This window comes from Myodes glareolus, chromosome 26, assembly GCF_982192425.1.
Source record: "Myodes glareolus chromosome 26, mMyoGla1.1, whole genome shotgun sequence".
Lineage (NCBI taxonomy): Eukaryota > Metazoa > Chordata > Mammalia > Rodentia > Cricetidae > Myodes > Myodes glareolus.
The window spans coordinates 13,354,719-13,367,400 of NC_142051.1; the positions used below are offsets into that span (position 1 = coordinate 13,354,719).

General features: G+C 39.1%; 1 protein-coding gene across 1 annotated transcript; it reads left to right on the plus strand.

The window, feature by feature from the left end:
• The first annotated feature begins 10,718 nt into the window (after positions 1–10,718).
• Positions 10,719–11,672, plus strand: LOC148117743 (olfactory receptor 6C2-like). The gene has a single exon (XM_087901921.1). The coding sequence runs from the start codon at positions 10,719–10,721 to the stop codon at positions 11,670–11,672; it is 954 nt and encodes a 317-aa protein (XP_087758047.1).
• Positions 11,673–12,682: the final 1,010 nt, after the last annotated feature.

The window sequence follows — 12,682 nt, forward strand, 5'->3', positions numbered from 1 at the left end:
TCAGATCAATATGTACTTTCTTTAAGACAGGCACTATTTGGGCCCTGAAAACAGAAGAGGACACAAACAAACAAACAAAAAATCTATACCACCCCATATGTACTCTCATTGATAGGATGGAGAATGGGAACAGGCTAATAAGTGGCTGACCAAAATGTTGTACATGCACAGCAGGAAATGCTTTTGATCATAAAACAGGATGAAATTCTATCATTTGTAATAGAGGTGGGATAGGACAATTGTGCTGAAGTAAATCAGGCACAGACAGGTAAGTAAGTATCTCCCTCATATGCAGATTATAGAAGTGCTGACCTCGAGAAGTTGAGAACCAGAAGGTGTTTATCAGGAGCAGGGAGGAAGAGAATGCTGGGGAAAGGTTTAAATAAATTGCAGATGGGTAGAAGTCAGATGTTCCAGTTACTGCATACACGATTGCTGCAGAGATAATGGTACCATACAATATCATTCAAAATGCCTGAAAATAAATTCTGAAAGTTTTTATCATACAGCAATTATTAATGTTTGAAGAAACTAAATTTGTATCCTGTGTGCTCTTATATCAAGACATCATGTGATTCTTCATAAATATACACACTTGCTATGTTTTAAAACATGTCTAAAATTAATATGTAATAACTTTAAAAAGAAAATGGCTTATTCTGAAATAAATGTTTGCCATGAATGAGAATGATGTCTTTTGATCTCATTAAATCTATCAAAAATGCTCATATGTAAAAAAATCAGCACTATTAGCTGGGCATAGTGGCACACACCTTTAACTCCAGCCCTTGGGAGGCAATGGCCATCCTGGTCTACAGAGCATGTTCTAGGGCAGTTAGGGCTACACAGAAATACTCAAAACTTAATATTATTAACTAACTATAGTGTTTGGTGGGGGAGGGTAGGCAGAACATTTATTCATTTTTTTCTGCAACCATATTTCTTCCTTTCTTTTTTTTTTAAAAAATATTTTCCCTTTATTGAAAAGATTCTTTTTTCACACACTATTTTGTGATTATAGTTTCCCTCCCTCTGCTACTCCCAGTTTTTCCCCTCCAGATCTACTCCCTTTTGGTCTCTCATGAGAAAAGAACAGACATCTAAGAGATAACAGCTAAAAATGACAATATAAAGTATAATAAAAATGAAGTAAAAACCATCATATCAAAGATGGACAAGACAACCCAAAAGAAGGGAAATAGATCTCAAGAGCAGGCCCAAGAATGAATCAGAGACCCCCATTCTCACACTCAGGAGTCCCACAAAATATTAAGCTAAAAGCTATAATACATATGCAGAGGACCTGGTTCTGACCCATATTGGCCCCGTGCTGGCTTCTTTAGTCTCTGAGTTCATATGGGCGTTTCTCAGTTGATTTAGAGGGTCTTGGTCTCTCTCTGCATAATATCTGGCTGTGGGTCTTTATATTGTTCCCATCTGCTGCAGAAGGAAGCTTCTCTGATGATGGCTGAATAAGGTACTAAATGATGAGCAAGAAAGAATGTCATTCGGAGGCATTTTATCCTACTTTTCCTTTTTTTTAAGACCAGTAGTATTTGGTTTTACCCTAGGACTATGAACTATCTAATCTCTAGTTCTTGGTCATCCAAGAAATACCTGGCATGGGTTCCATCTCATGAAGAGGGTCTTAAGTCGAATCAGACATTGGCTGGCCACTCCCACTACCTTGAACTACCATTACACTACCGTATTTAGCAGACAGGATAGATTATAGCTCAAAGGTTTTGTGGCTGGGTTGATGTTCGCATTTCTCTTTTGGTAGCCTGCAGAGTAACTTCCTACAGTAAAGGAATTAGAATGTAGAGGTAAAGGCTACATGTAGGTAGCAGCTCAACTTCTCCATGTTCATTGAGTTGTGCGGGTATTGTCCTCTGCAATACCCCTCCCCACTGCACCTCCACACAACCCACTGTCAGTTTGGGGAGTGAAACCATTGTCTTAGAACAACCTGGGTGGTGTGGGGATTTCCATGGGACTCCCTTGGCTAACAACCCAACTGAGTGCAACCCAGGTCCGATACTGGAAGCTTCATTTGGTAACAAGAGATGGTCAGTTGAGACTCAATATTCCCATTTTAGGAGACCTTGTTAGGATCACCTTCATATATTTTAGAAAGTTTCTGCTATGTGTCTATATCATCCCTCAAATGCCCCTCAGTTTCAGTTGTCTCTCCCAGAATTCCCTCCTCAACCCTATCTCCATTCCCGACTTGATCCTTCTGTTCCCATCTCCACCCACCCCCAATAAACCCATAAAATTTTTGGATCCCCCTCCCAGAAAGGTCCATGTGTACTCCTCAGACCCTTTATACATAACCTCTCTGGGTCTATGGACTGTAGCTTGGTTATCATTGACTTAATGGCTAATATCCACATATAAGCAAATACATACCACATTTGTCTTTCTGGGTCTGGGTTGCCTCACTCATGATGATTTTTTCTAGTTTCATCCATTTGCCTACAAATTTCACATTATCATTTCTTAATAGCTGAGTAATACTCCATTGTGTAAATATATCAAATTTTTTTTTATCCATTCTTCTGTTGGGGGACATCTAGGTTGTTTTCAATTTCTGGCTATTATGAATAGAGCAATAATGAACATGGCTGAGCAAGGGGGTAGGATGGAGCTTCCTTTGGGTATATACCCAGGAATGGTATGGAGGACCTTGAGGTAAACCAATTCCTGGCTTTCTGAGGAATCACCATGTTGATTTCTATAGTGACTGTACAAGTTTATACTCCCACCAGCAATGGACAAGCTGGGTGCGGTGGTATAAACCTGTAATTCCAGTACTCAGGAAGCTAGGATAGGAGGATCAGAAGTTCAGGGTTCTCTTCTGCTACATATCCAGTTGATGCACAAACTGAGACCCAAGACCCTGTTGCAAAATAATAAGCAGTCATAAATACAAGCCTTAAATGACAAGCTAATCAAAAGGTGTCATAGCACAAGGGATTACTAAATGGCTGTTTCCATTTTCTGGATATTATGAACAGGGCAACAATGAACATGAATGAGCAGCTGTCTCTCTCATAGAATGTAACTTAGGGGATATATGCTGAAGAGTGGATAGCTGTGTCATATGGTGGATTTAGTTCTAGTTCTTGAGGAACATCCACACTGATTTCCAAAATGGGAGTGCCAATCTGCATTCCCACCATCAGTGAAAAAGTGTTATATTTCCCCCGACACTCCTGTCAGAATTTCACAGAGTAACCCAGTCCCAGAAAGATGAACTATATGTTTTCTTCCAGATAATGTGGATGTTAACCTTGAATATTCAGATATGCATGTTCTCTTTGGAATACCCTAGAGATAAGAATATTAGTAAAGGTGACATCAAGAGAGAGGAGACAAAATAAAGTGGTATAAAGGACTAAAGGGTCACAATGGTACAGGATTGTTCCACCCAATTCTGCGAATTCCTTCCCCCTATATGGTTGCGCACCTCTCGTATCGAACCGCGAGCTTGGAACAATGTCCTAGGAGTTAAAAACAGACATACACACACACACAGAGATTCGGGTCATTTGCCCAAAAGGTAAATGCCAACTTTATTCAGCGAAATTCCGGGTTAATATACTTAGGGCCCAAAGGAGGAAAACCCCCTCCCAGCCGGGAGTGGGAACAAAGCGATGAGAGCCTGGCGCCTGTGTGACAGGTGCCTCCAGGCAGGGGGTGCCGAGCTAGCTGCAGTGGCAGACAGAGCAGTCGCTGCCGCTGCAAGAACCCTTCTTTGCAGGTGGAATTACCATGCCAAAAGAGAATAAGGTTCTCTATACTAATTCCACAAGCCAGTAGAATGAGCAGAGGAGATGACAGGAAGCTAGACTGATTGTGTAAACAGTACTGCATAGCACCTCGAGGAGCCAGGGAAAGTCTGGGATCCAACACAGGATGGGTTCAATAGAGGGGAATAAGAGGAGGGTAGATAAGGGAGGATAGGGAAGGATAACTAATGCTAGGACATTCAGAGAAAGGCATATGGAAACATACTGCTGTATACTTTTCTTAAAAACACACACACACACACACATATACACACACACACACATATATATGTAATGTGTAATTACCCTACAATGAGACAAAAATGCCCCTACTAGACACTATGGGATAACAAATAAAAGCATAAAGCCAAGAATATGTTGCCCCTTTGGAGGTTGTTGACAAGTGAGACCTCACAGAACCTCAGATATTACAGGCTATTATTCATATTCTTCAAAATGTAATGTGAGACCCTGTTGTTGAAAACACCTCACATTTGACTTATAACAGAGAAATCAAGTTGGTATACACGTGGAAGCTTCCTTTCTGCTGGTTAGATTTCATAGTACTGGAATGAGCTGTGCATTCTACTACAGGAGAAATGGAATCACCAGTCTTGGCATGCTATGAACTTAATAAACTACAGTAAAAACCACCCTGTCAACACAAGCCCACTGGTACAATGGTGGTACAAATGTCAAGGTAGTAAACAACTATTTTCTCATTGTGTTTAAGGCCCGCAAGTCAAACCTATACCTGGCACTGTTATTAGGACAAAAAAATTGTCTGTAGATAGGTCATGGGCAATAGAAGTCAATCCAATGCTATTATTCTATTAAATTGTCATTCTAGTTGTAACTCTATCATGGCTTGTTATTTTTTCAGTGGTAGATAAGTACAGAAAAATATATTTGGTACTGAAGTATAAAGTCCAGTGTGAAGCTTTGCAGCTTCAGAATGACTACTCTGACTGCATAGATGTTCGTTGAGGTGTACAGTCTTTAGATCTGGTTAATTTTGATGCATGACTTTCTTATTTGTAAGTTCTTTTTAAAAAAGTTGAAATAAATAAGTAAAAGAACATGGTATTATACTGACTCTTAATGACCTGCTGTTATATTCATGGATTAGTGTATCAGTCACTGCTCATTGCAAACGGATGGAAATTTATACAAAGACCCACGACTGACCGAAGTATACACGATAAGAGGCTATGGAGTATGCAGCCCCAAGGGATCATTTTGGAAATAGGGATGGAAAGATTCTAAGAGCCTTAGATGGTGGACGACTACAAGGAAGTGGTGTTTCCTGGTTTTGTCTTGACAGTTACATGAATGAATTCAGAAGCTGACACTACAAAAGACTTACACAGAGTCAGGCAGATAGAATTCCAGCATGGAAAGTTAGTTTCCTTCATGGGTCAGTATTTAGTGAGATTACCGCCCTCCAGTGAAAACCACACATCCAAGAGTGTATAACAGCCCAAATTGTACATTGTGAGTTTCAAAAAAGAGGCACAAAGTTGAGTGGGTATGGAAGGGGGAGGATAAGGGATGAATCTGATTGAAATACATTTTATAAAATTCTTAAAAAGCTAATAAAATTAGGCAAACTAAGAGTGGTTTAAAATATAAATAGAAGTTGAAAAGCATATAGTGTGTATTATAATATATCTCCTTGGTCATTTTTTTGATAACAGCTTATGCAATTAAGTAAAAAAGGAAGTTATAGCTGTAAATAATAGAAATAATGTTCTAAGATTTAAAATTTTTTATAGCCATTTACATCAAAATATTAAAAGGAAACTTGCTTCAAGTTTGACAATGTTTTTGTGCTATCATCTTAATGCCTGAGAAAAAAATAGAAGATGTGATATCTTTACTCTTTCGCCTTTCGTTCATGGTGAGGGGAAAACACAGGAGACGCAAGCTGATTCTTGACCATCTGAATTTTTCCTCTCATGTCCTGGCCTATTCCTGTTGCTATGGCTGCATCTTTGGGTCTCTAAGGACACTGCCCCCAAGGCAGCATCTTTCAAGACTTTTAGCTCAAGTTCATTACAGAGACTAATTAGTGATGTCTGAACACAGATCACTGAGGACTCAGACATTTATTTATTTAGTTTCAAGTTTAAGAAATAAATCAAATGCAAATTGTAACAGAATATCCCCCCCCCAACCATCATGTCAATGGTTTGAAAAAAGAGGACAACATTTGTGGCTACATTTTATTTTCAACCAAAGAAATCGAAAATGTATGCCTAGGATAAAAGAGAACAAAATTCCAGTGTGTTGGAGATGAAAGAATCTTGGGGGACTTAAGGGCAAGACCCTCCCACAGTACAAGGGAGAGAGTAGGCATGGGTACACTGATACAAGAAAGTTACATATGAGCCTTTACTGGTAGATTTTCTGCATCAAAATAGACTCCTGGACACTTGCTGAAGAATTTGCTGAAGCTGCTGCTAGCTCTCAACAGAGTAAGTACGGTGGCTACTTCATTCAGCTTCATATTTGGTGATGATTTTCTCTGGTAAACATATTCAACCTGGCATAAATCAACCAAAATCATCTGTAATTATTTATATAAATTGTTACATAAAATGCACAGATAGTTCTGGGTTGTGTATTAGGGGTGCTAATTTTCATCAAAACCTCAAATAAATTTATAGATGGCCAGTGCTGTGATTTATAACCTCACTCTCCTGTTTTAAGGGAAATGGTGAATGAGTTAAAAATCACACAGCATGATAATTTATCCTGATGTGAACAAAATTGGTTCTCTGGAAATTTTTAATAAAAATATCTTTGGAAAATGCAATTATTTTTTAAAACTTTGCCTCTTGAAAGTTAGGATTATTGCTGTAATGAAATAAATCAAGATCATTTTGTAACCAGGACTATCACACAGCAGTAGAGGAATAAGCAAGTTACTAACTCCAAGATTAGACACTAGGGGATCTGGGTTTGCAGCCGAAGGAAGGCTGAAAAGAATGCATTTCCTTCTCTAAAGTCATTCATTCTCTGTAGTTCCCAGGAATGTCATCTTCAAAAGTCACTACTGGTTCTTGGTCCCATTGCTGGTGACAGTAAACCTGCCATATAATTAAGAGGAGATGTAGTCCTCATTCCTTGATGCAGAGACTGTTTGAAAGGCAAAAACAGCAACTGTTCACATAACATGCTATTTCATTAGGAAAATGGAAACAAAATTGCTTTCTTTTCAAGAATAACTCAAAACACTGGAGATGGTCATTCAGGCATCAAAATACACTTCATTAATTGCGTTGCTCATACGAAATGTCACCTGAGAAAAAAATAGCACAGCTGTTACTTAAAATCAAAAACTAGGAAGTCCTTAACTCTTATTTTCATAATCATTGAAATATTCACTAAAGAAAATATAAGGTAGAAAATGGTAGTGAAATCCTTAAGTATAAACTAAAATGTTGACTATTCCACGATGTAATTTTCTGAATGGAATCCTGATAGACCAAAACCTATATGAAAGGAAACCACCAAAAAATCTTAAAGAGCAAAACAGACATGGTGGTATACACCATTAATCCCAGCACAAGTGAGAAAGAAACAGGAGCATCTCTGTGAGTTTGAGGCCAGTCCAACCTACATATATAGTGAGTTCCAGGTCAGTCAGGTATTCATAATGAGATTGTGTAAAAAATGAATCTTGAAAGAAAAGGTATATTAAACATATTTACTGTGGTGATTCGAGCAATATACTGTGACAAGACCACAGTGGAGGGTCAAGAAACATTATGTAGAGTTCATTTGAAGACAAAATTCTGGTACACAAAGGTACTAAATAAATGAAGCTTTTGTTCATAAAGGTTACATTTCTAAGAATTAGGAAATTGTGCAAAAATGTAAAAACACTTTGCAGACATTTTAACAGTCAAAGAAAATAAAGATATGTATAACAGCATATAGGAAGTTGTTTTAAAGGTTGGCAAACATTCATGCTGTTTTTAGTACAGGTGAAACTTTGAAATGATAACAGTATATAAAACTAGAGAGAGTTCTTAACTTTTAACCCAAATGTGGTGTGGTAAGTTAAATGGACTTAAGTGCATTTATGGAGTTGCCAAAATATCTGTTACATATCACTATGTAAATAGCTTGTGAAAATTATGTGTTAAGGTATGTGAATTCCTTGACTTCTGATTTGAATACATTACTGGCAGATGTCTCATGAAAACTAAAAAATATTGCCAATAACAAAGTTATAGTGACAGATTACGTAGGGAGGAGATGCTGCTTAGCACTTTGAACAGCATGAAAAGCAGCAAAGACTTTATTCACTAGTAACTAACTCTCTTGGTTCAAATGCAAACAGAAATATCAAAATCAAATATAGAGAAACACAGAATTTTGAAAGTGCACTCCATGACAGGGGCTGAGTTAATAGCTCTGTCTGTGAGGACCTAAGTGCAGATTCCCAGCAAATACATAAGAAGCTGGTGCTGTGGTATGTGCCTGCAATCCTTAGGAAGACCCCTGGAGTTCACTGGCCGGCTAGCTCTGCCAAAACAGCAAGCTCCAGTTCTGTGAAAGACCTTGTCTGGGAAAATAAGATGGAGAGCAATAGAGGAGGTACCTGGTGTGGACGTCTGGCCGCCAGATGCATGTGCATTCAGATAAATACCTGAACACCTGCAAATACACACATGTGCATTCAGATAAATACCTGAACACCTGCAAATACACACATGTGCATTCAGATAAATACCTGAACACCTGCAAATACACACATGTGCATCCAGATAAATACCCGAACACCTGCAAATACACACATGCGCATCCAGATTAAATACCTGAACACCTGCAAATACACAGATGTGCATCCAGATAAATACCTGAACACCTGCAAATACACAGATGTGCATCCAGATAAATACCTGAACACCTGCAAATACACACATGTGCATTCAGATAAATACCCGAACACCTGCAAATACACACATGTGCACATAGACACACACAAAGAAAAGTTTAAGTCAGTCACCACAATTTGACGATGAAGCCCAGAAAGTATATAATGCCCCTTTCAGTGTGCAAGTCCATGGTATAGATATGTATATGCTGCTAAACTATTTCTTACACATTGATTATTATCTAGAACTGTGTTGGTTGCCATCACGGTTTTTTAAAAAGTAGAACTATCCCTGATTTCAGTCTGCTTGCTTTCTCAGAGAGAGTGTGAAGTAGACACAGGAGACAAAGGAGCAATGCAAACAACGGACCTTTATGCTGCTCTTAGTAAAGCAACATTCAAACTAAACGTCGGAAGTAAGAAGTTATTCAGAGTCAGCACTTAGAAAGCCTGGTAGTATTTTATTTATTTATTTATTTTTCTTTCTTTTAATTTATTTATTTATTAAAAATTTCCACCTCTTCCCCGCCTCCCTTTTCCCTACCCCTCCCCACCTCTCTCTCCTCTTGTCCCCCCCCCTCCCCACCTCGCCCTCCCTCTCTAGTCTTAAGAGCAGTCAGGGTTCCCTGCCCCGTGGGAAGTCCAAGGTCCTCCACCATCCATACAGGTCTTTAAAGGTGAACATCCAAACAAACCAGGCTCCCACAAAGCTAGTCCATGCAGTAGAATTAAATCCCAATGCCATTGTCCTTGGCTTCTCAGTCAGCCTTCATTGCCAGCCACGTTCAGAGTGTCCATTTTGATCACATGCTCTTTCGCTCCCAGTCCAGCAGGCCTTGGTGAGCTCCCATTAGATCAGTCCCACCGTCTCAGTGGGTGGACGCACCCCTTGTGATCCTGACTTCCTTGCTCACATTTTCCCTCCTTCTGCTCCTCATTTGGACCTTGGGAGCTCAGTTCAGCGCTCCAATGTGGGACTCTGTCTCTATCTCCATCCATTGCCAGATGAAGGTTCTATGGTGATATGCAAAATATTCATCAGTATGATTATGGGACGAGGCCAGTTCATGTATCCTCTCCTCTGCTGCCCAGGGAGCAATCTGGGGATCTCTTCTTGGACCTGGGACCCCCTCTAGAATCAAGTCTCTTACAAACCCTAAAATGACCCCCTTAGTTGAGATATATACTTCCCTGCTCCCTTATCCATCCTTCCTCCATCCCACCCATCCCATTCCCCCAAACTATCCCGAACCCCCCCCCATTCCCTTCTGAACTCGATAGTAGTGACAAGTTTTTAAAATATTTCAATACTCAATATGCTGAAAGTTTAAAGGGTATATGTTTCCTTTTCTCAGCTTGGAACAAACATTTTCTATCTATGGACGATTGTGTATTCCAGTAAACAATGAGTATCAATTCCACACTAAAGAAGAAATTTAAAAATAATCAAAGACATTATAGACCAATGTAGAAATTTCAACTTAAAACAGAAAACATACATCATAAATGCATGCTTAATCATCACGGCAAAATATAAAATACAAGTTACAGTTAAAGCAACACAGCCTGTTCGTGGAATCCAGATGAGCTGTTACATGTTTACATTTTATTGAGGATCAAATATTTTAGGAAAGGCCTGATTGCATTTGAATGTGCACCTTTCAAATGCAGAAGAAATAGGCATGTGAAGACAATGCTTTCATTGAATCAGAACACATTGTGAATCAAATATAACACCATAGGAAGATTTAGTTAGATATAGACTATAAACATAAAAATGAAGAATATTAATGTTGCAACAGTTATTTGTTTTTCTTCAAAAACGTATCACAAACTGTCAAACGAATTGACTAAAGTAAATTGTTGAATAACTAAGCTCACAGGAATATTGGCAGTACCAGCTAACATTTGCAGAAGAAAGTACACATGAACAAGTTTACTATAACACTCTCTGCTCACTGCTTTCGGGCTTTGCTACTTTTCAAGTAGGACATCTCTAAATTTTACATGAAGACTGAATAAGTCAGTAGCCAGTGATGAAAAACAACACGATTATCACCTTCATTCTGTTGGGACTCACAGATGACCCCCAACTTCAGGTTCCAATTTTTGTGCTTCTATTTTTTGCCTACATGTTGAGTGTAACTGGGAATCTGACAATCATATCCCTCACTGTATTAGATTCCCACCTTAAGACACCCATGTACGTTTTTCTACAAAATTTCTCCATATTAGAAATTTCATTTACATCTGCCTGTATCCCTCGATATTTGTACAACATAGCCACAGGAGACAGGTCAATCACTTATAATATTTGTGTCCTTCAAGTGTTTTTTACTGATGTTTTTGGAGTAACTGAGTTTTTTCTTCTGGCCATTATGTCCTATGATCGCTATGTGGCCATCTGCAAACCCCTGCATTACGTAACCATCATGAGCAGCAGGGTGTGTCAGAAGCTTGTTCTCTGCTGCTGGATGGCTGGCCTGCTGATCATATTCCCACCATTGACTCTGTTCCTAAATTTGAGATTCTGTGACTCAAACGTCATCGATTATTTTTTCTGCGATGCATCTGCTATCTTGAAGATCTCCTGCTCCGACACTTGGCTGATAGAGCAACTGGTGATTGTCTGTGCAGTGCTGACCTTTATTCTGACCCTCGTGTGTGTGGCTCTGTCCTACATACACATCATCAAGACCATTCTAAGATTCCCCTCTGCCCAGCAAAAGAAAAAGGCCTTTTCCACCTGTTCTTCTCACATGATTGTAGTTTCAATCACCTATGGAAGCTGTATTTTCATTTACATCAACCCTTCAGCAAAGGAATCTGTGGCTATCAATAAAGGTGTGGCAGTTTTAATGACATCAATTGCTCCCATGTTGAACCCTTTCATTTATACACTGAGAAATAAGCAAGTGAGACAAGCCTTCAGTGATTCCTTCAAAAAATTTGTCATGATCTCAATGAAGAAAAAGAAAGTTCAAATATAGAAATAAAATATTAATTAAGAATAAATCATTAAAGTTCATACATGTTTGTCTCTTCTTGTTTGGATTTGTATTTGGATGAACTTTCTCAAAAATTTTTATTGAATGAACTGAATGAAGGTTCTATGACGTCAGTTGGCATACTTACCAATCTGATTACAGGGGAAGACCAGTTAGGTCTTTCTGTTGACTATTTCTAGAAGTCTTAGCTGGGGCTATCCTTATGTATTCTTGTGAAATTACCTAATACCAGGCTGCTCCTTAATCCCATAGTGACTCTATCAAGATCTCTCTTTCATTACTCTCCCACTCCGTCCCTCTACCCCCTTGACCATCACGTTCCCTCAAGTCCTCATCTCCCATTTTGTCTTCTTTTCCCCCTCACCCTCAGTTTACACTGGAGATCTCATTTAATTACCCTTCCCAGGTTGATCCATGTGTCCATCTTAGGGTCTTCCATGTTACCTAGCTTCTCGGGACCTGTGGATTGTAGTCTGGTTATCCTTTGCTTTACATATAATATCCACTTATGAGTAAGAACACACTGTGTTTGTCTTTCTGAGTCTGGGTTACTTCACTTCACTCAGGATAGGAACCACCCCTCATTATTGAAGAGTTCTTGACCCTTTCTGGCTGTTGGGGAAGGGGGATCATTTTTTCTCAGGGGCTAAGCCACTGGTAAATTGTCCATTACCCAGAAAACAGTCCCACACCAATGCACATGTAAGATGCACTAACTAAAGTCAGTGAGTTATGAAGAATTAGAAGAAGGAGAAGGAGGAAGAGAAAAAGGGGAAAGGAAAGAAAGGGAGAAAGATTTGAAAGAAGGAAAGGAACATGTTGGAAAGAAGAAGTGATCCTTTGGAGAGGAGGACAGAAGTGAACTGGAAGGATGCTCATTGCTGTATGAGCATGACTGTCAGAGTTTAGACATCAGAACCCCAGAAATGTAGGGTGGGAAGGATTGCTCATTTGTAATCACAGCTCACATGGTGAAGAAGTGGAATCCTCAT